Here is a 27,281-nt window from a genome sequence, read left to right on the forward strand (position 1 = left end):
TTTTTTTTTTTGACCTGGTGGGGACTCAAACCAGAAACCCTCCAGTTACAAGCCAAGTTCCCTTTCCACTTGGCCAAGGGCTTGCCAACTGATCTACATTTGCATCTTTAAGGATGTATATGTGCATATGTTTTAAATAATATGCATTTAATGAAATTGTGATTAATTTATCAAATACATCTCTCTAGTAAAAAGACTGACTCGGTTGGAACAAGGATCTTTCTGCATGGAGATTTCATGTTCTCCCCTTGTGTGTGTGTGGGTTTTTTCCAGGTTCTCCAGTTTCCTCCCACAGTCCAAAAACACACAGAGGTTGATTGAACCATAAGTGTGAGTGTGAGAGCGAATGGTTGTTTGTCTCTGTGTGTTTGCCCTGCGATGACACTGGTGGGCCGTCCAGTGTGTACACTGCCTTTCACCTTGAGGCTGCCACGACCCTGTTGTGGAAGATAAAGCAGTAAACAATGGATATACAGTATCTCTTGAAAATGGCTGATTTACATGTTCAAACCAATATTAGGTGTATTAGAAATGGCAGTAAAATAGTCAGACATATTATAAGGGGCACGAACAACATATTTATGTTGTGAATATATTGAGTGACATGTCATCTTTAAAAAGTGGACCCATATAAAAAGTTTGTGATTCAGTGGATACCTCTTATCTTAGCCTGGGACAAAAATGCCAAGCTCTATTTCGGATATATTCTGTATACGGATGTGTACAATTGTTCTCTGTCTCCTACATACCTCCACGCTTGCTTGTGAAATGTGTTGTTTTTTTTAAGCGGACTCTGATGAACATTATAAGCTGAGACTCAGTCTGACAATAAAGTTGTTCTGAGTGTTGGTGGCTCACTGCCAGGTGATCCAGGAAAAGCTTCCAGATTCATCCATTAAAATGATGAGACACAGGGTAAAATGAATAGTAAATACATTTTCATTTACCCCAGACTTAAGTGCAACAAACTCAAGTTTGCCTTTGTGCCAAGTGCAATAAATGCACTCAACTTACACTGTTTGCAGCACTTTATGGTTTCCATTACAAAAGTTTTTTTTTCTAAACAAACAGATGCCTCTTTTAATTTGGTCGTCTTTTAACTGTTGTGCTTTTCTTCTTAGGATGCCAGCAGCTTTGTTGTTTCTATGTCTGTAAAATTCTGTGATCGCTGACATTTGAGTTGGAATGACATGGCTGAAAGTTAGTTTTATATATTAACAGACAGTTTATCTCATGCTACGTGTGCATGTGATGCTCAAGCATGACTTGAACAAACCTGGTGTAATAAACCTTTTGTACAGCAGATCTTTCTTGACAGTTGGACAAACACAGGTCTTACCATTAACATTAATGTGTAACCCTTAATGTGTTATTTTAACTGAATTCATGATTCCTGTATTTTCTGGATGTGTTCCAATAAAGTGATTAAAAATAGTTCAACTTTATGGTCCTTGTAGCATTGCTAAAACAACAAATCTGGTGACCAAAGACTTTTGCACAGTACTATAAGTTGGCTTTTCATCAACATGGAAAATACATGTTTCTGAATCTTAATAGTTCATTGATATTTTTTTTTTTACTGTGCAAAAAAACTATACAAATAAAATTTGATTTGATTTTGTGAGAGAAAATGGCTCCAATTTTGACTTGTTTGGCCTAACGAGAGAAGGTGGTGGTGCTGCTGTCAAAAGATGAGTGGCTCTGAAAAGAAAAGTGCAAAATAACACGTGTGTTATATTGAAAGATTGAAAATATATTCAGCAGCAGATACAAGTAAATATTGCCTGATGTTGCTGTGGTTACATATTGTATGATAAGCAGTTTGTCACGACAGTGTCTGCTGTCCATGTGTGGCTCGTGGACATCTCAGTCTAACAGTGACGTCGATGCTCCCTGAATCCCATTAGTCTGCTCACAGTGTTAAATCGGAATAGCCATTTACAAGAGGCCTTTGCTGACCTTTTCTGCAAATTTTTTCTCAACACCAATCTCATGAAGGTTAGCAGGCAGAGCATTGCCCATGTATTACCTTGCTTTTGTAGTCCCTCCACATCGTTACTCATCCGGTATGCTTAAAGGTGCTCTCCCCTCTGGCAAGCACAGCTATGATGTCAACCTCCAAGTTAGAAGTCTTTCAAAACTCCTTTTTTACCCCCTGTCTTTCTCCCCTTTTCTCCATCTCACTTCTTCTCTTTCTCCGCGTCCCCATGTCAGTCACTTTCCTCTCTCTAGTCCTCAGAGAGCACCTGACTGATGTGTTGTTCAAGGATGAAAAGCACGACAGAGGGGAATCGAATGAGCAAACAATGCAAAAATACACGGGAGGACAGGAACGGCAGAGATGTTCTCACACGCGCGTGCACACACACAGAAAAACACACACACACACACACACACACTGGTTTCCATGAATCCAGAGGACATTGCATTGACTTACATTCATTTCCTGGAGACTTAGCCTAACCTTAACCATAACCAGTTGATGCCTAACCTTAACCTAACTACCATAATCTTAGCTCTAAACCTGACCTTGAGGTTCTGCCTCTTCAAGACCAGGTTTTTGGTCCCTGTGAGGACTGGTCCTGGTCCTGACAAGGTAAGTGTTTATGCCATAAATGATCCTAAAGAGGTGACAAATACAAGAACAGACACACACAGCGAAGCCCCAAGGATCATCACCAGCGTGACACTGGACACTTCAGGGGAGACAGCATCTGCTCACTTTCATATTTAATACTGCAAAAAAGAACATTGTGTTCTCTGGGAGCTTCTCATTTTAACTTTATGAAAATGCAGCTTCAAACACAATTGTGTGAAGAAATGGCAGGTGACCATAGCACGGAAAGTTCCCTTTAACGTGCCCTAAGGTGTTCACACTGTGACTAAAAGCCATTTTGCACAGGACATTTTGACAGACATGAGGCCTTGCCTTTCAAAGCTCCACTTTTACATCGATGTTTACCACCTAGGTTGGTAAGGCACTGCTCTCTCTGTCCCTCTCTCCTTTTTCTGACAGTCTATTTCCCCTCAAAGAAATTCAACCAGGATACTTTACCTACAGAGGCAGTTAGGTTGAGCAATCACACGCGTGCAGCTGAAGTGCCCTGACACACATGCTCTGCTGCGTCTCAGCGGGCAGTCGGCCTCTTACATGACTCAAAGCAAGCGAGGGAGCACTACAGGAGGCAGGAGACAAGGTTATAGGGAGGGTTTATGCCCCGAGTGTCTTCACCCAGCTGTCCCACCTAACAAAAGGTTGCATGACAAGCAGGGTTTGCCGACATTTAAGTGAAAAAGTCATTTTATTTAATTTCCTTGACTTTAAAACCCTTCCTGTGCTGATTTGTAGTGCATTTATTTGCACACATTTTCAACACATTAATATAATAGATGGAGGAAAGGCCAGCGGACTTAAGAGGCTGTCAAGCCAGCCTTAAATGGACAGCAACTGTGACAGCTACTTATTATTCCACATTGACTTTAAAATGAGCAATGATTGTGTGTTTCACCGCCATGTTATTTATGGGCCACACAAAGTGGGTGGCTGATTAGAGAAAAGGGAGACTTTTAAGAGACATGGATTAAAGGTCTGCGTTGCACACACACACACAAATGCATTGCAGACACACATGCACGCCTGGACACACATTCAGGTAAGGGTTTTTTCTTTTAAAGACAATCACTCATGCTAAGATTAACTAAATGTGCAGTGCTCCAGTTTGCTGTAAGCTGTATTTTTAGCTTTATAAATAAAATTTAAAACCTTGATTGAGATCAAAAAAGAACAACATGTTGGGACTGTGTATGATTACAATGCTACTTGAGTACCACTGTTCAGTGTAAAGAGGGTAACATCAGTGTGAAAAGTGTTGCTAAATGATAAAATACCCTAATTAATATATCCACGGCACAATTTGTCTCTTTTACTCTCTGGACTAACATAATCTATATACACAGTATAGTAATATTGACAAATACCAAATATAGCAGCAGGTTTCTGTTTCCAGACGCCAAACAAAATGTGGCTCCATGATCCAACCAATATATGACATTTACTGTGGAAAGAATAAGAGATGTATTAAAAGACATCAGAGAATAATGTGATTTGGCAACCATTCATAACACATCTTCCACACAGAGGTTCCTGCTCCATACATTTTATTTAATGACCTAAGTAAGGGACAGGAGACTCACAGAGGTTTAGGCAGATCAAAACGATTAAAAGGAAAGATAAACTTACTCTGTTTTTTCGGTGAAATTTGGTTCAATGAAATCAAATGTCTTGATGCTTAAAAAAAAAAAAATTATAATTCAAGTAAATAAATGAAAATTGCCACTAAATTGGTTTGAAAGGGCTCCTGAAAAGTTTGCAGTGCTGCCTGTACTGCAGTTATAGAAACGTTTTGTGTCCATTCAGTTTAAAAGGCAACAGCCAACTAAATGGCTGACCAATGTGGCAGACGTTTGTGTACCATAAACACATCGCTCTTTGTAAAACTGTAAACTGTTTACCAATGAAAAACCTTAACAGAAGGCCAATCTGTTGACTTTCCGCAATATAATTGTGAAAGAGAAAGCTCCAACTTAACATTCACCCCATAGAAAATATAGTTTTTTTTCCTTATTTCCTAATAACAGAGATAGATGTGTTATTTGATCATCACACAGTGGATCTAAAATATACAAGTCCCATTCCCACAACAACAGAGGAAGTTGGGATTGAGACGAAAATAAATCAAATGGAAAAAAAAGGTTGACGTCAAAGTCACTTCCTTCAAAGAAAATAAAATCCCTACACTGTTTACTGTGTGTCTGTCAAGTTTTACAAGTAAAAAAAAACCAAACACTGCAGCATCAGTAATCCTTCATTTGACCAAGTGGAAGAATTTTAAAACTGTAGTGTGAAATGTCCATCATATTCGAACCTGTCAATGAGCTCACACAATGTTGACGAAGCCCATCAGCTCCACACCGCTCTTTCAGTGGTGTTTACATTTCATGTCGCCCCGTGACATTCATGCACTGCAAATTCTGCTGCTTAAAACATCAGTTCATTCATCAGTTCTGGGATAAAGACACAAACACTCACTCAGTCAGGTCTGATAGTATTGCATGACAGTGTGTTTGCAGATGAAGATGCAGCATACAAATAATATTACAAAGATATAAGACAAGATATATAAGACCAAACAGGGGCAGAATGATAACATCACCAACAACAAGTTAAAATGAAATTCGGTTTAAAATTGTTGAAATGAAAAAGCAGAAACCCACATACAATGCATTCACAGTTATATCCTTAAATATGAAAGCATCCAAGAAAGAAAAAGCGCTGTTATGGGTTAACAGTGACTGCCCTGCGACTTCTACTGCTTATTGTTTGTGTCTTTTCTTTTTTCTGACTAGTGGTCGATGACAGCAGTCTGTCGACTTGCAGGCAGGAATCTTCCTAGCCTGCAGATTACGCCAGGCCTGTGTCTGTTTCCTCTTCTCCTGCTTACCTGTGTTGTGGAATATGTAAGTGAGTGAATGGATATTTTAACAGGGCACCGCCGGAGGAATAAATTGCCATGCTGACTAACAGCAAGACCATTGCCTTGAGTGTCTCACTGCTGAGTGGCAGCAAACTACTGGGTCTTTTGTGCGGCTCTGCTGCTGTCTTTTCATTTCAGATGCTGCCGGAGAGGAGGGGACTCATCCATGCAGTGGCAGTTGAGTGTAAAGGCACCTAGGAGGCATCTTTAGGCTTGTCAGACGCAAGAAATCTAATCCAGACAGCAAAGAATGGGCCTGTGAATAATAAAACTTGAAAATAGCAGCTGTCTCTGCATAATTGGAGCAAACGCAAGTTGGATATGTGGCAGAGAATAAAACAAGAGCACAACTAGGGTGTTACACGATACTGTTTGCTGACAACAGACTGTGGAGGACTGTGCCACTCTCAGGCTGTTGTTTGTAGCTGGGCAGCTTATAGTTCCTGTCAAACTGGTGTTGAGCTCTGATCTTGTAGGTCGCAATTATGTGCTCCTATGCCCCCCCACTGCTCCTCCCACATCCCTTCCTGCTGGCATCCTCCTCTTCTCCTTTAAAACCCCTCTGGAATCTCATAAGCAGTGTTTAATTGTGGAGGGCTGAGTCAAGGAAGGAGTAATCAGATGAGAACAATGGCAGGGGGAATCACATGGATATACATCGGCTAACGGGGGATTAATAATACTGGCTTTTGATTGAAGTTCAGCTGCTCTATCTGGCAAAGGGAATGTGGGGAAAGAGAGGGAGCAAAAGAGAGTGACAGAGCAGGGAGCAAAAAAGAAGAGAGTTGCAAAGACAGGATGATAAAAGGTTCTCAGATGAGAGCAGAGAGAAACGGAGAAGAGACAGATGGGGAGAAAAGAGGGAAACAGAAAGTGAGTTAAAGCAATGAGAGGGAGTGGGAGGAAGAAAGAGAAAGGATAGGAGGCAGAGCAGCGCAGTGCAGGGGGAGAGGGAGATAGAAAAGAGAGAGAGAGAGAGAGAGAGAGAGAGAGAGAGAGAGAGAGGGAGGGAGAGGGAGAGAGAAGCCTCCAGTACTACTGAGCCAGTGATACGCAGGCAGGCAGAGAGAGAAGACGGAGAGACAGAGGCCATCCGCGTCTCCAAGGCCGACCCAATGAGGGGGTGAGAGGCTCAGGAGCACTACAACAGAGAGGATTGTGGGAGGAGACACAGAACCAGAGAGAAAAAGGCAGGGTGATACAATCAGAAACAGGCTTCAGTAGGAAAAGGGCAGCAGATGTGTGAAATGTGAGCTGAGCAGGGAAAAGGCTAATAAAAGTTTTGAAAAGAGAGTAGGAAAGACAGAGCGAAGGAGGAAAAGAGACTTAACACACGCTGTCCAAGATTCTACGTTAATGGCAAAGGTAGGAGGAGATTCATGGAAAAAGAGGAGGAAGCTCTCTGCATCTCAGGAGTCCTCCTGTTCCTCTTCTGCTACTTCGTCTGCCTGTGAGGCTGCTGGACATCCACCATCACCATGTTCTCTGACAGCAGGGCTCCAGCTTCTGGGGAGCAAAAAGGCTTCAAGCCACATGCCCCTCAATTCATCCCATGGCTGCGCAATAGTCTGAAGTCCCACCACAGCAGTGACCTGGGGCTCAGCAGGCTGCACAAATCCAACTCCGAGGCCCGCAACAACCTGACCCCTCTGGAGAGACCCAAAGGGATTGGATTCTTCTCCTTCCAGGGAAAGGACCGTGGGAAGAAGGGTGACTTTAAGTGTAATGGCATGGCGATGGCAAGGATGCTACCAGTGGTGCTACGGGGGCCACACATCCTTCCAGGGAGTCTGGGGAAGCAGAGGGAGGACAGTCCTATTAGGTGGAACCAGTCTCGAGAGTTAGTCCCAGACCCTGACACACAGATCAACCCAGGGGACGGGTCACAAGGTCTGACCAACAGCTGCAACTCTGCACAGGATAACCACACCTTTGGTAGGAACGACAGCAGTCATTTGAGTCAGTCACAGAATGACAGGACTATAACTTCAGTGAGGAAATATGGACCATTAGTGGGACCCCCTCCTGTTCCTGTTCCTGCACTGCTGACTGAGGAGCCCCACTGTAAGGGGCCTGTTATGGTATGTATGGAGGACAGGAGAGGGAAAGTGTGGGACTATGCCAGCCATGCCATTTTCCACCAGAGAGACCTCCATTCGTCCAGCTGGGTCAGCCCAGACACTCAGGGACTAATAGAGAGGCAGCAAGGGTTCAGCTCCAGCTTCAGCTACATCACACAACAGAGCAGGAACTCCCAGAGCCTGACGGCACTGAGGGAACCACCTGTAGAGGGTTTCAGCGGGACTGTCAATGGAGTCATCTTCCCCACTGAGGTTCCTAATAAAGACCCCGGCTGCACCGCAACACTACGACGCTCCAGGAAACCAAGACCAAGCTCGGAGCATATTGCCGTCCTGGGCCAGAACCGGACATTGATTCGGCGCAGACCCAACAGTGAAGGAGAGTCCCAGAAGCAAGAGGCAGGCTGCAGCAGGAAGGCAGTGCAACATCAGATTAAACGGGTGATGGATAATCTGGAGCAGGTGCTCACCGCACTGAGAGATGTTCACCAGGAAATGAAAGAGGTAAGGCAACAGATTTTTGTTGATACTGCTGTGCTCATAAGACAGAGCGAGAAAGTCACACAAGACAAAAACTATAGTGTCGCATAGTCGACCATTTTACCCACTAAAGCATCATATTTCTCTTCAGTACTGACCTAAAATCAGTGAAGAATAGTGAGGGAGGGAGAGGGAGCTTACTGCATCCTCTGACATTAATTCATACATTCTCCTCATGCAGGAAATAGTCAAGCATATGTTTAAAGAGGCTGGGGGGCTCACATCCACATGGATAATAAATGCACATCCTCAGCAGAATTTAACATGTATTAAAAAGTCAGTAGCAGGGTTTGCACGACTTCACTGAAGTCTGCAAAGTGTTTCTCCAACTCCCCTCTGTCATCATCTGTCTGCAGGCATTAATCGCACTCGTCTTCAGTTAATGCATTCCTTTTTCATTGAGGTAAAATGAGATAATAGTCATGCCCCATTGGCCTGATGCATTCAGAGGTTGCTGAGATGATGCTGTGTGACATTAGGCAAAGCCTCCCGCTCCGCATCCCGTCTCCTCTCTCCCTCCACTCTCCCTCCCTATTGACAGTTGCTGCTCCATGCAGACACAGCTGGATAGCGTCCGATGCGTCTTAATAATCCATTTATATCTATGAGCATCACTGCCTCGTAGTCCTCATCCACCACAAATGACGTGAACATCTTTACCTCTGGTTATTTGATCTGAAGGGTTGCAGTTAAATAGAATATATGAACCTCATCATCCCGGGCTGTGAGCTTTTGTGCTCGACAGGACTGATGAAAGACATGTAGGCTGTACAGAAAGAAGGGAAGAACAAGAGCGAGCAAACAGGCACTGTGATAGAAAGTCCCACATTTTAATGACAGAGACGACAGATCAAAGGAAGACAAGGCACAAGAGAACACTTTGGTCGCAATCTTTTTTCCCCTCAAAACCTTGTTTTATCATTCTGTTGCATGAGCAGCAACCCATGTTTTTTTTTATTTGGAGATAAATTGGAGTGATTCTTCTTCTTTTAGGACGTTTAGACACATAATAAATACAGCAACACTAAATACCTCTCATGAGAAAAGAATCACATGGCAGTGATCTTCTGCTGAGACACTGTGGCACATCAGACACAACTGTATGACTCAGAACATCGAGTAAACAACAACTTAAATGTCCTGCAGAAGACAACAATATCCCTTAGCACTCATTATTTACTGTATATGAAGACTTGAGGGATCAAAAACATTGTTTCTCACTCTTGGGAGTGGCAGATGAAAACTGGTGTCCCCTGCTCTTTTATCTCCTCTGATTTCTGACATTAACAAGCAGCACCTTCCCTGAGTCACTTGATGTGGACTTCAAAGTAAGGGGAATTGCCTCGGCCAGGAGAGCTACAGCATGAAAAAAACAGGTCATCTTTTGACTTCAGAGAGGATGTTGTTGAACATACAGAACAAAACAATAATTCATTTGTTGTTGCATGGGCTAAGGATTTATCTGTGAACACAGTGCAGGTGGAGAGATAGGTCAAACATTTCCCCCAGTGTAATTTCCTCCAATCTCTCCAGCCTTTGTTATTTGTGTGTGTGTGTGTGCATGTGTGTGTGTGGCCACCAACCTGACTCTGACTCATGGAAGGATGTGTACACTGTACACTTATATACTGCATACATTAAGCTACGAGCATCTAGACATGCACATATGTGCATGAACATTTTTCACAATCCAGTATAAGGTATTAAGGCACATACACACTTAAATTTAGCTCACAAATCCTGCCCCTGCTATAAACTCTCATATGCTCTTGGCTGAGGTACACATTTTTCCACTCAGTAGTACAAGCTAATGTGACATACTTGCAGATTAGAGCTATACATCTGGTTCGAGTCCATTGCAAAAAAATAGCTTTAATTTAGAAATGTAGCATGATGTGGAAAAAAAGGAATCACCCAAAACTGTATAATCTCCAAATAATACAAGAAATGCAAAAAAAAGGAAAAGGATCTGCTTCCAGATTCCAGCAGCTATAAATTGAACATCTTTAAGATTAGACCTTGAGTTTAACTGTGAGCAGCGAGTCCTACATTTTATCTACTATTAAATGAAGAAAACTGAAAAATATTCTAGTCAGGGTATAGCAGAGGTTGGGTCCAGATATAGTGGACTCAAACATGTCCAGTAATGCAACTTAAAGGTGCAGTGTGTCAGGATTAATGACACCTAATGGTGAGACGGCAAATTGTAACAAACCGAGGACTCCTTCACTACCACGTAGTGAGCTTCTGCTTCAAAACTGCAAAACACATGCTCTGGCCGGTTTGTCAATTTGGGCTGCTGTAGAAACTCCATAAAGCAAGGCCCTTGTCTGAAGCTTATTCTAAAACTGCAAATACCAAATAACTTTTATTTCATAATACCCACATCTTACCCACTCCTGGACTTGAGTTTTTAAAGCAGGACTCAGACTAAAAAGCTCCTTTCAGAACCACAGCAAATTATACTTTGATTAGTAATAATTCACTGATCTGCCTGAGAAAAAGACTGTGGGATGTTTCCATTGTTTATTTGTTCATCACTGTCTATACTTTTTTGTAGGTGGTGCAGCAGATTGACTACCTAACGTCATCCATTGTTCTGAGCGAGGAGGAGCAGCAACAGGAGATTAGAGGAGGTGACAGTGCCAGGCCTACGAGCGATACTAGCTCCAGTTCAGGTTCCAGTTCCAGTGAGGTGAGATTAGGCAGTGATCATCAGAGGCCCTCACAGTCTGAAAGACAGCCAGGAACCACAGTCTCATCTGGCGCCCTCAGGAGAGATCAGCATAGCAGGAGCCAGTCTCCTCCAAGTGTGCAGCTGTGCCCACTCTCATCAGAGAGGAGGCCATCTCTTCGGTTCACCTGTGGTGTTGGGTGTTCTCCCAGAAAAGATGGAGCACTGCCGGACAACAATAATCTCCCTTTATCCGGTCCACCTCAGCTTCAAAACTTCACCACCCGTGACCTCACATTGCCACCCCAAAGAAGCCTCCCTGTTCGACCTCCCACTCCTGGTCTATCTCCTCTAACGGTAAACCTCCATCCCCCCATAAGCCCCGTCTCTCGGCCTCATTCCCCTGGTCCATCCTCGTCCACCAGGGTCAGCCCGATCTCCCCTCCCTCCACTCTATCTCCAAAGCCTCACCCACCCCCTGTCCTTAGCCCATCTGTCATCATAGAAACACAAGTAGGTTCTTATCAGACCTCACAAAGCGACCACCTATGTGCTGGCCTGCTCTCCACATCATCAACTCAGCCTCCATCTGCCAGCTGCCCACCCACCGACTCAGAAATGCAAACTGTACCCAGTGCTGATCAAGAGAGGCAAGCATCCTCAGCAGGAGTTGCTCATGCAGCTTCACAGGTGTGCATTGCCTCTGCAGCCACAGCTAAAGCGCCAGCAAAGGGCCGCAGAGGCCGCAAACCTCCACCATATCCGCATCACAGACTCTCTGAACCGACAAAGAAGGTGAAGGAGACGCGTAAAACACCTCCGTACCCAGAGAAAAGAAGGCTGCTCTCGACCACGGTGTGAGACAATGCAGCAGGAGCGGGAGGCTGATGGAACACAACCACATTCACAGCACCAGCCACACATTCTGCAAGTGTGAAGACTGATTTCAGGGTCACCAAGTTGAGCTGAGACCAAGTTTCCAAGGTGACAGGATATAGACGCAACTTGGGGTGAGTATGTCAGGAGGAACAGCTTGGCTCTGCTGACGTCCTTCTCCCTCTCCCCTTCTAGACACTTCTCTTGAGTGTGGTGAACATGCACGGGGGCACTGTAACATCTGTCTGGGTTACTGCTCTGGTAACAAGAGCCTCAATACAGATGCTCACTTTGCACTCCAGCTCTGACGGCCGCAGATTGCACAGTTAAAGGGGAAAGGGCTAATTAGACAGAAATATGAAGGGATTTGTAATTATTGTAAGATGACAAGATGAAGGGAGAGATAATGACTTTTGTTCACTTCAACAGAGGCGACCAGACACTGCGACTATCATGTATTAACATTGTCAGGGTCAGATAATTGTTGTCAGGGGTCGAGACACTATATAGTGAACTCAGTGCCAGTCGGACGACTAAGGCTCAGGAGTATGAAAGACAAATGCAGGGTCAGAAAGGCTAAAGCTCTGTGACAGATCTCGAGACGGTACATTTAACAAGGCCAGATAAGAAGTGAGCAGACCAAGTGGCTCTGTTCTGACTGGGTCACTGCAGCCCAGCATCAGGATGAGCGTATGGGGGGGGGCAGCCGGCTATTCACTGTACCCTTCAACAGGCCCCTGGTGTTTCAAAAAATCCCATCTACCTCTCTGCTTCTGGCATGAACGACCTGACCACAGTCTCCATCTGTTCCCCTCCAAATGTCAGGACATGCAAAGAGAAAGAAACAGGGGGCAGGTGTGTGTGTGTAGAGAAGGGAGAGGGGGAAAAGTGTGGAGTGCCAGCTGGATTCATTACACAAATACAGCACACAAATCAATGGTTTATTAATTTCAGTCATCTGATGTCATCTTCTTTGAAATGTTACTCAAGTGATTTCTTGTTGGGGAAATCTGTTTCTAGTTGTAGAAGAAAAAAAAAACCCAGAACAATAGTTAGACCATTTCTCATTTCTTTCTGACTTTTGAGGCAATGCACCTCCGGCCCGTTTATTCCTACTGAAGCAATCACAAAGAAATTTCATATAGATTTTTAACATTTTAGCCCCAACTCCCTTAAGTGTTTTCAAACAAATGTCACGGGTAGAGTTGTTATTGGGAATGTCACTGTAGATTAATACACACCAATAGAATATATCTGAAGACTATGTATATTGATTTTTAAAAGATATTTCTGGGGCATTTTAGCTTTCATTAGATTAGACTTGTTAAACGGGGGGGAAAGAGTGAGGCAAACGTGCACACTGCATGCACTGAGAGTCATCAGCTTCATTGATTACTTTTTTAATTCTGATCTTTGAATGTGATTTGAATGAACTAGAGGATAACGGGCCACATTTCGGTCCTGATCTGGCCCTTCCAACAATCGTGGGTACCCTGTGATTTGAACAGATTATCTTGTCAAACTATGCAACTATGAATCATGGGGCGTGAGCAGGACCCCACAATAACCAATGAGAGTGAGTTGACCGGGAAAGCGTAACCGTTGTTCAAGCCCAGTTGAATGTCAGCCATGACTTCGCCCACTGTTTTTGGCATTCCTCAGCACAAAACATCGCTCACACACAACAGCTATTAACTGTTGACGCCGACAGTCAGCCTCTGTGTCTGTTTACGTCACGTTAAATCACACAAGTTTCCGCGAGATTCCAAATCCCTGGAATCTCCTCCCTGAAATGGTTTGATTAAAGGCCAAATGTGTGGTCCTGCGTCTTGAATGGATCGTCTAGTCCGTGCTTTCTCAGGATTAAAACGTCAAGTTAAAATCAGTTACAAAGTTTGCTGTGCCTGTGGTCTCGCACATTTGAAAAATCTAATCAGATTTGAAAGCCCTCTGGTGTGGGGCAGACACTTACTCACTGGTGTGTTGAATGCACAATATGGCTGTGTCTGATGGGAATGCTGGAAGCACAGAATGTTTTCTTGTTTTTAAAAGTACCCTTCTCACCACTCGCCACAGGTCACTTGTGGCCCAACCAGCTATTCTCTGCTAACATGAATAAAAATGCCTCCAATTTAAGGTCTTGGACGAGCTTTTTGTTAACCTGTGTCCTGCAGCAACGGGTTTATATTTTCCCGATGGTCGCACTGTGGGCAGACAAGTTGAAAGCACACGTCTACACAGGTGTGTGATGGTAAACAGGAGTGATATTTGTTTAGGGTTTGGATGACAGCTTAGACAGCTCTGGATCCCAGAGACAGACTGAACTGTTGGTAAACAAAGAGCTATTGTGCTACGGAGACGTATTACTCAGTGGAACAACAATCCAGAGAACAAAAGTGTCAGTTTTTCTTCCCACAAGGCCACAAAACTGGAAACGAGTCTTTCTGCTTTGCCGTACGTTGCTTTAATTGCGAGCAGGAGGCTGTGGGCGTTTCTTGGCACAGGTTGTGATTCTATTGTAACAGCTTTGCTAGTGCGACCATACAACAGACTCTCTCTACATTACATTCAGAAGTTTTATAGTTAGAGCCATTAAAACGCTTCTAAATTGCGCACGGTTTGGTAAATTGTAAACTGCCGATGTCAATTTGAGGACGATCAAGAGTTCTCATTTTCTCTTGGTTTAACATCAGATGAATAAATCCCTCCTGATTCTATATCTCTATAAGCCCTCATAGATCACCACTCTGTACACTCCCATATGTGCCTCTGAATCTTAGACTGTATATGAAAAGCTCTGGATTTAGCGGATCCTCTCTGCAAAGCTGTTCTCCCCCCAGAAATCAAGAGGAAACAATGGAAGCGTTTTATCTCATGGAAACATTTATCCCAGAACAATATATTTTAATTGAGCACGCTTGCAGAATACTTTTTGAAGAAAATTCTTCATTATGCCTTCAATAATATGAGGCTTCATATGACGTCTCATTTGTATGCAGAACACCTGGCTTTTTTATGCAAAATACAAACTGGATATAAATTAGGAATGCATTAGCACTGGTACTAAAACTGTTAAACTGATATTTTGGACAGATATGACGGGGGCATTAAAAATGTTTTTGGCCATATTTGCTCTCACAAGGCCGAAGCACTCACAAGGACATTTAATGCCTTTGCTTGTTTCTCTTCTTGTTATCTTTTAATGAAGCCACGGGTGGTGCAGTTTAGTCAAATCATTAGTAAAGTAAAGAACGGCACATTTCAAGAGCAGTGCCAAGATGTCTTTATTGAAACAGACTGTACTTATCATTTCACCATGAAATGAGAACAATCAAGAAGTAGAAAAAAATTATAAATATAAAGCAAGTAAGATCTTGTCCATTTCCACTCAGGCGCTGAACGTGGTAATTTCCTGTGGAAACCCCAGAGGGTGCCTCGATGGTGACAAGAGGGACACACAAACATCCCTGATGAGCATTTCCCTTAACGCCAAACGCCAGACAATGGAAAGCAAATCAAGACCAAAGAAAGGTACGAACCTCAGACCATAATCCCACCACAGAGACAAAGCAGCACAATACTCAAATCTGAAATCTATCCCCAGACATCATCCTCTGGACTGTTGTGTGGATCTAAGAGGGCTGGATCAGTGTAAGGGAGATAAAGGTAATCCTACTTGTTACATAAGAGCAGTGAGACGAGAGGGAGCAGATGTGATATAATGATGTAGCTCTGAGACATGCACAATAAACTCACTGATCCACACGTGACACTCAACGATGAAAGTCAATCCTCTATGTACACACCATATATATTTGAGATTAAAATATTCTGAAACTTAAAATTGACTTTAAAAAAACAACAGATTATTACAGATGTGTGGTCATTATTGCTAAGGGACAATGTTAAGGGCTTATTTTCAATAAAATGTAACAGATTTAATTGATTTACTTGCTAAGCTTCTAATAATGTCCACATTTTTTGGGCAGAATGAGGACCAATGATCGACTGTGTGTCTGATCTTATATTGAGTTTATATGGACTGTGTTCCATTTGTAATCTTGCGGGCACAAAATGAAAAAGAAAACATATTTCAAACTTTGGAGATTTGAGAACTTTTATATTTCTTTGTAATTTCAGGTTTTTAAACAACAACATTGCACTGGTATTGTTTGACAGTTTGCTACAAATGCTTCAGTGTGTCCAGAGTGCAAGAATTAATGAGACTCCTACCTTCACCTCTCCATTATCCAAAAGTGTCAGGGAACTACAGTGGCCTTTGCAAAAAGGATTTTAATACAGAATAATTTCCTTTCTTCCGCTCTCCACTTTCTCCTTAATTAGTTCATGCATCTGGTTTATGTGGGTGGAGCCGTTTTTGTTTGCATTGCAAGCTTCTGCTACTTCCATTTGGGTTACTACAGAAACTGGCAGTGCGCAATGGCAGCCTGTAAAGTAAGGCACCTGCCTAACGTGTGTGTAGGAATCTTACTATAAAGGTATTTTAAAGTATTTTTTACACTTATGAGTAGTATATTCAATTTATGCCCATAAACCCAACTAATTGTTATAAACTGGACCTTTAATTCCATATGATAAGTATCACTTCTGGCCCAAAAAGCAAGCACAAAACAAAGACTTATCACAAATAATACTGAATTGTGATTATGGAGGATCAAATGTGAGTTATCTGGAACAGATGAAGATAAACAGAGACTGGGGCGTTGGCTCAACAGCAGCTTTAGAACAGAATGAGACTGAGCAAAATGTAATTGTTTATGTGTGTGCCATGACGATATTGGGGATTACTCACTTTCCTCTTAGGATTACACAAGATGGATAAATCCTTTCCCAATTCTAAATGTGTTATCTATACTCAACAAAACCTCCAGACGCCAATCCCCTATACATTCACATACGTCCCCAGTGGATCAGGGCAGATTTATTTGCTGTAAATATAAGAGCCTCACAAACTATGGAAACACTTAATCTTATGGCATAAATTTAACTAGGACATTATGTAAAAAAAAAAGAGAGAGAGAGGGAAACTGGGATACTCCACCAGCTGCTTGCTGTTTAATTATTTTTGTCAAAAGTAGCATAAATCTACCATCTTGGAAAAAAAAAAAATTCACCACACAAATTGCTGCATAGGCCGTACCAGAGCATCAGTATTGTCCTACTTCAATTTTTTACTTGTCATTTAGGAGGAACATTTTCCAAATTCACCCCTCATTGATGAGGGACGGACACTGAGCCCCCAACTCAGAGCTGTGACTGGTCACAGCATGAACAAAGCCAGGTCACCCTTCTGACCGCTTACAGCTCGTCGTGTCGTGTCCGTCCGATGGCGACCAATTTGGAGAGTTGAGCACTGAACTTTCCTTCGTTGTGGGTCACTAGAAGTCAGAAGGGAGAGTACACCTCACATTATCACAGAAATAAGGACACGCAAAGCCTGAACTAATTCTGCATCACCTGACCACAGAGCTGCAGAGGCAGCATTTTCAAAGCTGCAGGTCCAGTCTGACCTGCACTGCCTGTTTTTAAAGTAACAGCAGAAAGAGCTCAACAAACAGACGTAGACGTGAACCATCTATAGGCACGGACGGTAATAAAGTGCTGCAGGAATGATTCTTAAAACATTTATGGTTCCCACATCCAGAAGTTGATCAGTTTGTGGACAGACACTTGAAATAAGGTCTGTGGAAACAAGAAACTGAAAAAAAATCACATTTTCTCTTTTTAAGCATGTATGCATATTTAAAAAGGTGGTTGCTAAGAAGTGGCTGAATGAAACCACCAGAGACAGTATAAGTCACCATGAACATGAAGACAAATGTATTCACTGGTGCACCTTTACAGTCTGCCACTCTCCTAAACCATTAACAATTTTCCAAAGTGTCGGAGCTGCAGAGCAGGCTGTTTTGTTGAAGGAATCAGGCTGATGCTAACTTACAGTTTGCCCTCAAACAAATATAGCTGCTTTCAGACGCCTGCAAGAGTCGCTCCAGTTATTCACCTGTCGGCTCCTTAATAAAACCTGGTTAGTGGCTGAATAAGCTTATATGAGAATGCAGCAGCAGAAACTCCAAAGGATTCACAGTTAGAGGGACAGACATGTGTCTTGTTTGCTCAAACCAGATGTCACACCCCTTGCCTGTATCCTGTGGACAATCTCCTGCTGTTGTCAGTGTGTCCCACTCAGAAAATCACAAACTGAACTGTCATATGCGAATGAAAAAATCCAGAGAATGTCTGCACCCACATTCCCCGACATTACCCTGAACTCATCATGTCTTGATGGTAAGAATGGTTTATGTTGTCCCCTGCATGCAGCTATCCCTACAACTGCATTTGTTTTCTTTAAGAGCTGCTGCTTTGTGCTCAACTTTTTTTGTTTAAGATATTCAACCTAAAAATATTCTGCTCTCTACAGCATTTTTTTTTTCTTCTTGCTGACTGAGAAAAACCTCCGTGTACATTGTGCCTATAGTGTATCTGTTGTCCTTCATTACTTTGGAAGAAAGGGGAGGGGAGAACAAACCAGTTTTCATTTCCTAAGAAAAAGAAACGGGGCACAGATACAGAGATAACAGAGTAAATGAGAAACCTGGGTTATCTGTGTTCATCTTGGTGCCTCACCTTGTATATGAACACGGGTCTCACTCCATGTTAATATGCCGTTTGCTCTGGTTAGGTGATTAATTCTATTGAAAAGCAAACTTTGTTTAATATCCACGCTTCTGAAATATTACAGATTAAATTCAGGATTCTGAAAGATTTACTTCAATATCCGAATGTCTAATAAACACTGAAATCAGTCTCATGACTGTCCATCAAGTACAGAGCTAGAGTCTTATCTCAATATACGGCAAAGTGCTAGTTTAAGTAAATACAATGTCTCCTAAATGTGTTTTACACAAAAACCAAAATCATTTATTTTGTCACACTCATTGTCTGCAGGTGGCAAAAAGGTTAACATTATTTGCCTGTAGATGGCGACAGTGTCGTTCTCTGGAGGCCTCAACTGCCATTACTTGTTTTCTAGTTTTCAATTCTTGGTGTGGTAAATTGAGTCTAGTCATGACTCCACACCTCCCCCTAACGGAAACTCGAACTTCTAAAGTTAGAGAACTTCTAACGCATCTAAAAAAGGAAATGTATCTGCTGCAAAGTGACATTGTTTCCCAGAAATGGGATTATGTTTAAGTGCGTGATGGTTGTTGAGTTTTTCAGTCAGTATGCTTCTTTACTGCAGAGTCGTATCTGCTGAAAATGGCAGTTACAGTAAATTGCTCTGAGTTAGAGTTGTTACTTAGTCAACGTCTGGAACTGAAGGCACACAGTGGGGAAGAAACTAAAAAACAACAAATAATCTACAGGGACAAATGACAACCCACTCACTGCTGGCACATATGCTTAAAGGGAAATCAGCAGGGAACTCGCAAAAATGAAGGAGAGGGAGGGAGCCAGGGAGGTGGACTGAGAGATTGACGTGACAAGCAGTTGAGGTTGACCAATTTCTCACCTGTTGAGTCTTTGATGGTAAATTCCTCCGGCCTCAAGGGAACGTCACTGTGTCCTGCTGCTGCAGACTGCGACTGGAGACACGTACAGCAGAAGTGATGTGGAGGACAAGGAACAGGGAGAAAAGGAGAAAAATTAACAGGATAAGAGGTGGTGCTGCAGACAGGCAGGAAAGCTGGAGGTTGCGACAACAAGGTCAAGTAGATCGTGCATGGGGGTGGCAGGTGTGTTTGTGTATGCAAGGTTATTACAGTCCCGTCACATAGTGAAGTTATTTGCGTTTGCTTTTTTTTTTATTTGCAGGGCACCGAGCATGAGCAGGCAGGAGGCTGAATCATGTGCTCTCATTAAGGACTGTGTGTCAGGAGACTGTCCTTGCTGGAGGAAGGAGGCGTGTCAAGGTGCACTTCACTTCACTGACGACCACATCAGACACGGTGGACTTCCTGTGCTCGGAAAAGTCCAGACATTCACCTCCCATAGTGAAACATTAAGTGCAAAGACGATCCGGAGTTTGGTTTCAAGGACAAATAAAGTTTGTTACTTTCAACGTCTCCGTTTGTGTTAGTTTGACAGAGTTGGTATGAGCTAGTATTAGCTTTAACTGTCAAGAGAGGATCTAAAAATGTGCAAAGGACGTGGTGAGCACATGATGCGTTTCCATGGAGACATTATGTATGAGAGGAGGGGACATATTGCAAAGACTGGTCCAACATGCAAGTAAAAGCATATTTTATCACAATTTGCTCAGGGGTCTCATAGTGTCAGCTACACTCTGCATCACACCGTTTCAGCTGATGTTGAGGTGACATTCAAACAGTCAGTGTATAGGATTTAGTGGCATCAAGTGGTGAACTTGACTCCAAGCCTGCAACATGGAACAAAGGTGTCGCTCGGGTAACAGAGAAACACATGTGGCCGTCTCTAGAGACAGAGTTTGGTTTGTTTATTCTGAATAAATTAAAAAATAAAAAATAAAAAATTGTGTTGAAGCTTGTCACATTCAATGGAAGAAATCTTTTGATTTGTAAGGCGTTTGCACACCACACAGGTTTTTTTTTTTTTTTCATGTATTCATTTTTGAACCAGTTTTGAACCAGTGTCAAGGCAAGCTTTCACATCAGTGATGTCATTTCACTGGTTAATATTGCAGCTTTTATAATTTTGGAATGAGGTTGACTTTTTTTTGATGCTGTGACATTAAACATATCCAACTAAACAAAAGCCCACAGCTAAGACTGTTAATGAACGAAAAGGATCTTCCTCAAATCTTCAAACTGCCCATCTGCATCCTAAGGGATCTCCTCTCCTCTCCTCTCCTCTCCTCTCCTCTCCTCTCCTCTCCTCCTTTTAGTAAATTGACTGAGCACCAGCTCATCGCTGCGAGATGCTGACTCGACACATTTCTTACAGTGATCTTTCTGCTCCTTATGATTTGTTCACTTAATTGTGTTACACTTGAAATAGATGCATTGAATTGCACCACCAAATGATTGGCAATTTCTTGCCATTTATTCTAATCATAGTTTCTTTGAAAACGCTTTAAGCAAAAAAAAAAACCCCACAATTCTTGGATTCAGGTCTCCACAATTTATAAATAAAAATATAATTATGAATATTATATTACACTTCCATTGACACATCCCATTAAATCCCTTTATAATTGGCGATGCAGTTTTCCTATTTTTATTGAAAGCAATTTGTGGCATAAACCAGTACTAATAAAAAGTCAGTTGTAGCTATGTGGTAAGTCCATATCGCTGTGAGCTTGGAGAAACCTGACCCCATTTATGCTTACATGGTAATGCAATTTACATATGCATCTGTAAATAAGAAGCCCACCGCTGCAAAACAATAAACAGTGACATTACATGTGACAGTAATCGTCTCCGTCATAGAAACTGAGACAGCACAGTGACAGCTGTTTCCATCAGGTGAGAAAAGTGCAGCACAAACAAATCTTCCTAAGATCTCAGCCTTTACCCTGATAAATGTCTTGCTGGTGTGCAGGTGGCTGGTTTATTACTTGCAGGTTTTGCAGAAATGTTCATCATCAACATCAAATCAATACCCCTGACTTCTGACATTTGTGCAGACACATTGAATTCTACATTTTTTAACTTACTTTGGCTCAAAATGAGAAGCTTAATCTCTGCACTGACAGGCTGCCTGAGGTAGTGAGGCAATATCAAGGAAAAAGTCATTACTGCACTTTGTCTTTGTTAGGTCATAAAGTCCTGTGAGCTTTTTGCTGTCCAACACAAGCTCCACTCCAACTAATCATTCAGTAAAAGTGCTAAGAAGCAAAAACACAGGGGGAGGTTCATAATGTGTTGCACCAACAGTATTATATAAATATATTGTGCATATTATAGTGCAGTCTATCCTCCACAACACTGAAGATCAGTGTCAGGTTTTTATTTTTTTTACTTTTTTAATTAGCATTTCTTTAGTTGCATAAATGGGTACATCATTTCTGCTGTTGTTCAACATTAAACACATTTAATGTGTTTTAACTTGTTTTAAGATACAAATAATCATTTCACATATTCTAAAATGTCAGTCATCATCATCTAACCGCTTTATCCTCCACCAGAGGGTCGTGGGGGGTGTTGTGCCAATCTCAGCTACATCGGGCAATGGCGGGGTACACCCTGGACAGTTCGCCAATCCATCGCAGGGCCACACACAGATAGAGACAAACAATCATTCACTCTCACACTCCCTCCAAGTGTCCAATTTACCTAATCCCCACATTGCATGTTTTTGGACTGTGGGAGGAAGCCGGAGAACCCGGAGAGAACCCGGAGAAAACCCACGCACACACGGGGAGAACATGCAAACTCCATGCAGAAAGGCCCTTGTTCCAACCGGGCTCAAACCCGGGTCTTCTCGCTGCAAGGCGAGATTGCTAACCACTACTCCACCGTGTGATTATTTTGATCTATGTTGTATGGGATTACCATTAAAGGTCCAGGGTTTTACATTTATAAGGGTTGTAAGGCAGAAATTGAATATACTTCCCATAATATGTTTGTATAAATCACTTTAAAATAAATATCATTTGGCTTCTGTGGCACCATTGTGTTTCTACAATAGCAATACTATGAAAAGAAGAATGATAACCCTCTGGGATATGAGGGCCTCCGTAGTTTCTTACACCTTTAAATATAGACATATGTTACCAAAACCACCTCAAACTATCGATTAAAAACTAATGCTTAAAAAATACAATTTTTTTACCTTAAATATATATCTGGATATCTGGATTCATTTTATTTTTCTTGTGCCTATAAAACATGCTGGTCGGTATGGCAGCCATTTTGGAGAGACAGAGTTTCTGTTCCATTGGACAAAGCCCAACAAATTATTCTTGTAGACCGTTTTGTTTTTGAAATAAAGCTGTGAAACCATTGTCCGTCACATGGGACAAAATGCATTGCTGGGTCTCAAGTTACCAAATCTAGGTAGAAAGATATCGATGGTGAAACTGGCTGCTGGCAACCAGGTGCATTTGACACTATAATACAAACTCAAGTTAACAATGTTACGTAACATTGAAGAGTGTTTCTTTATACTTACATAAGCGCTGGCGTATTCAATCTTGGTTCCCTTGAGTTCAGCTTTGAACTGAGTGAAAAACAGGTAAGATTTCCCCTGAGGCCTGGAGGAAATGTGGGAAAATATTTCATCAATAACTTTAAGTCACTTTCATATATTCATCCACATATTCAGTCGTCATAATTATGTTTCAGGGGAACTTTCACTGACTTTCCAGGATCAGCTCCCTCAAATTCAAGGACCAAAAGTGTGACACAGGGAGTGCAAACTGTATATTCCACTTTTATTGATTTGCAGCAAGCTTTTGTCTGGGTCCCACAACTTTAAAGGGTTAAGTCCTGGTTTAAGGTTTAGGGTTAGAATTGCGTATAGGTTCAGGGTTAGGCATTTAGATGTGATGGTTATGGTTAGCATAAGGGGCTAGGGAATGCATTGTGTCCTGTGTCCTAACTAAAATATAAAAAACAAGTTTGTTTTGTGTGTGTGTGTGTGTCACCTCCACACAGAACAGGAAAACAGCGTGTCATCATCACTCAGGCCAACACTCATCAGCCATTGCTGTTAAGTATAAACAGAAGAGAAATTTGCTTCAAACTGCTGTAAATAAAAGTTAATAATAACAATAATAATAATAATTCTAATAATAATAATAAAAATAATAATAATAATAATAATAATATGATGATGATGATGAATAAGTGAGAGACTCACCTCATTGGTTCCCCCTTGTGAAGCGTAAGTGAAGGAACATTCATAATCCCTCTGTGATGAGAGTGGTAGTTAGTGCATTGATCCTGCATATTACTATGACAGCCATTATTAACCAATCAGTTACTTTGACTGCAGTTCAATAACCCCCACTGTTAATTAAGTGTCAGTGTTCAGCTGAAGGTTAAAAATAAAAATAACTTCAGAGCTTATCTTAACTGCGCTCTAGAGATACATGGGTTAGAGTTAGAATGTACATGAGCGTGTTTCCTTTTTCAACCTGATTGACAGAAAAACATTTGGCTGATTTAATGTTGAGGTTGTTGATGAAGGTCTGAGGACCAAAACATTGCAAAAACACAGATGAGAGAAATCCTCCCTCCCAGAACTGGAATTTAAACAGCTTTTAATCAAACATAACAACATAATTATATATATACATATATATATATATGTCACAATAAAAGTTAAATTATGATCTATATCAATATTATAAAATATCAAAAAGATAATGGCTTACTCTGATGCTGACAATGATCCTTGAATCGTGAATCAAAAATTAAATACGCCATAAGGCAAACAGTATTCCCTGTCTCCCATTGTTCTCATACATTCTTGTAGGACATATTATACAACTATCTAATTAAATCTTTAAAAACGTCATTAATGTTAATAGAAACACCTGTGCTATTCCTGTGATGGCAAGTCAAAATGGCTGCTGTAGTAGATAAGGCATCTATTTTGATGGACATTTGTTATTATTTAGCTTAAGACATTAATCAAAGTATGTTAAATACAAAATATTAGTGTCAGTAAAAAAATAGTCATACGTTTTAATGCCCAGACATGAAATGTAGACTTTCAACCTATAACAGTAGCTCTCGTTCATTTAAGCTCAGCCAATCAGAGAAGCCAGTGTGGCAACGACGTGTCAGCCGCTCACGGGCTGTGTCTTCATCAACCTGCGACAGCTAAATGTAGTTTTTCCATTATGTGGTTAAAAAATATCAAATAAAGTAAATGTATGACAACATTAAAGATACAATAAATTAATGCATCACCACTTCGTGATATGTTTGCTGTTACGAGTTTTTGGTCGTTGACTGACGAGCAACAACGGAGATAATAACAATAACATGGCGAATTGAACAGTTAAACTTTAGTTCGAGTATTAGAGTATAGGCAGGTGATTGAAGGCGAGGGGGAAACAGAGTGAAAATGACAGAGATGTTAAGTTTAATTTAAATTTAATTCACTCACAAATGCCTCGGAGAATGTGTACACCACTCCTCCCGGTTTAACGTTGAACTCCACCGTCTTCGTCTGCTCAGGAGAAGCCTCAGCCGGGACAGACAAGGAGGACAACCCGAACACAAGCACAAAAACACAGTTCATATAAACACAGAGTTTCGCCATGTCTTCCTGCTGTCTGTTACTGTTACTGGTGTTCAGAAACAGCGCCGTGTGTCCCGTCGCATGTGAGTAACGTCACCTCCCCCCCGTCACTAAACAAAACCAAAATATAAACATAAAGACTCCATGGCTTAAAAATAAAAACTCCACAATTTTACACAATTGCAGACGTAAAATCATGTATACATATATCGTAATAATAAAAAATGTTTTGTACAGAATTGCAACATTACCCTTACTGGCCACACGATGTCGCCAAACAACCATTTTTCTACTGCTCATATACGACTGTGAAAACAGGGATGAAACATAGCACTGTAACAACTGTACTAGTAGAACACTATTTCAACCATCTTAAAAGTGCCAAACTATTAATGTAATTATCGGGGAATAGTCGTAGAAATTAATTACATTTAAATCAATTACCATATTATACTGTATTTAAGTAGTGGTGCCATATGTACAAGGAAAAATACAAAATCATTATAATAATTATTTATTGAAGGTTTTTTTTCATCTAAGTTTCAAATATTGCTTAAACGTTTTTATGCTTGAAGGAGGTGAAAAACTTGGTGTATCTATGAAAGGTAAATGCAAATCAATGCAATATAAACTGACGGAAACCAACAGTAATTATAGATAGACATTTCTTGTCTCGTTAAATGATCTCATCTTCCTCTCTTCCCATACAACAAAAGTAATAGTAAACAGTAAATGATGTCTTGGCAATGCTTTGATGTACATGTAAGTGTTGCTTTGGTGTGTCATAATGTGACATGTACAGTAAAAAGTGCATAAACAGTTATTTACAGCCTGCTGAGAACAGTTTATTCAATTAGCTAAAATCTAATTTTAAAAACAGTACAAATGCAAGTACAAGTACAAATCTAAAAAAAATCAAAATGTCTTTTTAAAACGATTTTAGTGTTTGTAAAGCACAAAAAAACATTATTTGTACTGTATATCCTCTAATAAATTAAAACCCATAAACCTTTAGGGGATATTTACTTGTAGATACTTGTATCCAGGTTTGTTGCACAATACATTCAACTCAGTACAATCATGTTCTTATGCAAACATGTTTGCTGTGCGTTTACATTCCTCTTGTTTTCACAGTAGAACATCACTTTGTGTGAGAGGCGACAGCATGCATCTGCTCCTGCATGTCTGTAAAATGTTGTGTTTTTCTGTGTCTGGAACCTCCATGTGAAGTGTAACGCTGTGTATCGTTGTGAACTGATGTTTGGTACGTGAGGAGACTGCTGAACATAGTCAGACACTCTTGTGTAAAAATAATAAAACAATACAGACATTTAGACTTAAATTCAGACCAAAAACCAACTGCCTGCCCCATGTTCCCTGCAGCCTCTGCAGCCTCACTCAGACGTCCTCCCTGTCCAGTTCCACTTCCCAGCCCAAGGATTATACAATAACAGGATTAATACCAGCATGTATTTACTGACACAGTCTGCTGAGTGTTTTTATATTTACACAGCAGCGCCTCCAGGGAAAGTACGAGGATTATTGGGCACACATTCTTCTATTTCAAACAGGGAAAACTGCGTCTATAATGATGTGTAAATGGGCAGACTTAGGGAGTCCTTGTCCTGCCCGGATAAACATTGTGTCCTCCGTCAGGATGTCAAGTGGCCAGCTGTGTAATACCAGGAGGAGAGAAAATAGTCATTTCCACCGTTCTCACATAAATAGCTTCTTCTCTTTGCCATAAACAAACTATTCTCAAAAAAGTAAACATGAACAGAACACCTACACTGAGGTTCATATTCCAGTCCACAAAAACAGCAACAAGTGCTGAGAATCAACACTTTAATGCATCAGATTTGAGTTAATATAACACTTTTTAGAGCAGAACAACAACTAGAGAGCTCAACCATGAAAACATGTTTCTATTCTGTCTTTGTCAAATCAGCATGAGATGGAAGCTGCACAGGAAATTCTTCTTCCGTTTGTTTTTTTAACAACATTGTTCAACATCTTTGGCTGAGTAGTCATCAGTGATAAATGTTCCATTTTGTTCAATTCAATTAAAAAAATACTTTATTTGTCAAAAGGAAGCAATTCAAGGGCTCTTAGACCAGTCATAAAAACACTGAAGAAAAAAACAAAAAGACAACATAAGTGTGTGTAAACTTGTAACTTTATTCTTTCATGGTCTGACCTCAAACTAGAGGTATTCTCTGTTCAGGCTCCTCAGTTGTGGAATGATCGGTGGAGATCAGGGAAGCACATTGTCTTCTTTGAAGTCGCTTTCAAAAGTGAATTATTTTTAGATTTATTTTTGTTTTTCCAATTAATGTTGCAGTTTATTTTTTTACTCGTTGTGTTATTAATCTATTTCATTAT

The 27,281-nt window shown here is 41.2% G+C and overlaps 2 protein-coding genes across 3 annotated transcripts; one reads left to right on the plus strand and one right to left on the minus strand.

Moving 5' to 3' along the window:
* The first annotated feature begins 5,963 nt into the window (after positions 1–5,963).
* Positions 5,964–20,220, plus strand: LOC122780685 (serine/arginine repetitive matrix protein 1). 2 transcript variants are annotated; one of them, XM_044043835.1, is made up of 4 exons: positions 5,964–8,119; positions 10,716–11,839; positions 15,098–15,371; positions 19,539–20,220. In XM_044043835.1, exons 1-2 carry the CDS (start codon positions 7,013–7,015, stop codon positions 11,688–11,690), a joined length of 2,082 nt encoding a protein of 693 aa, XP_043899770.1. In that variant the 5' UTR covers positions 5,964–7,012; the 3' UTR covers positions 11,691–11,839; positions 15,098–15,371; positions 19,539–20,220. The 2 variants fall into 2 exon arrangements, with proteins under 2 accessions (XP_043899770.1, XP_043899771.1); XM_044043836.1 differs by having other exon boundaries at positions 15,098–15,236.
* On the minus strand, positions 14,972–24,981 carry mydgf (myeloid-derived growth factor). Its single transcript, XM_044043837.1, has 6 exons — positions 24,765–24,981; positions 23,508–23,558; positions 23,293–23,354; positions 22,818–22,899; positions 19,237–19,309; positions 14,972–17,104 (listed from the first exon to the last, which is right to left on the minus strand). The coding sequence occupies exons 1-6, from the start codon at positions 24,918–24,920 to the stop codon at positions 17,025–17,027; spliced, it is 504 nt and encodes a 167-aa protein (XP_043899772.1). The 5' UTR covers positions 24,921–24,981; the 3' UTR covers positions 14,972–17,024.
* Between the last annotated feature and the right edge of the window lie 2,300 nt (positions 24,982–27,281).

The sequence above is a fragment of the Solea senegalensis genome, linkage group LG14 (assembly GCF_019176455.1).
Source record: "Solea senegalensis isolate Sse05_10M linkage group LG14, IFAPA_SoseM_1, whole genome shotgun sequence".
Lineage (NCBI taxonomy): Eukaryota > Metazoa > Chordata > Actinopteri > Pleuronectiformes > Soleidae > Solea > Solea senegalensis.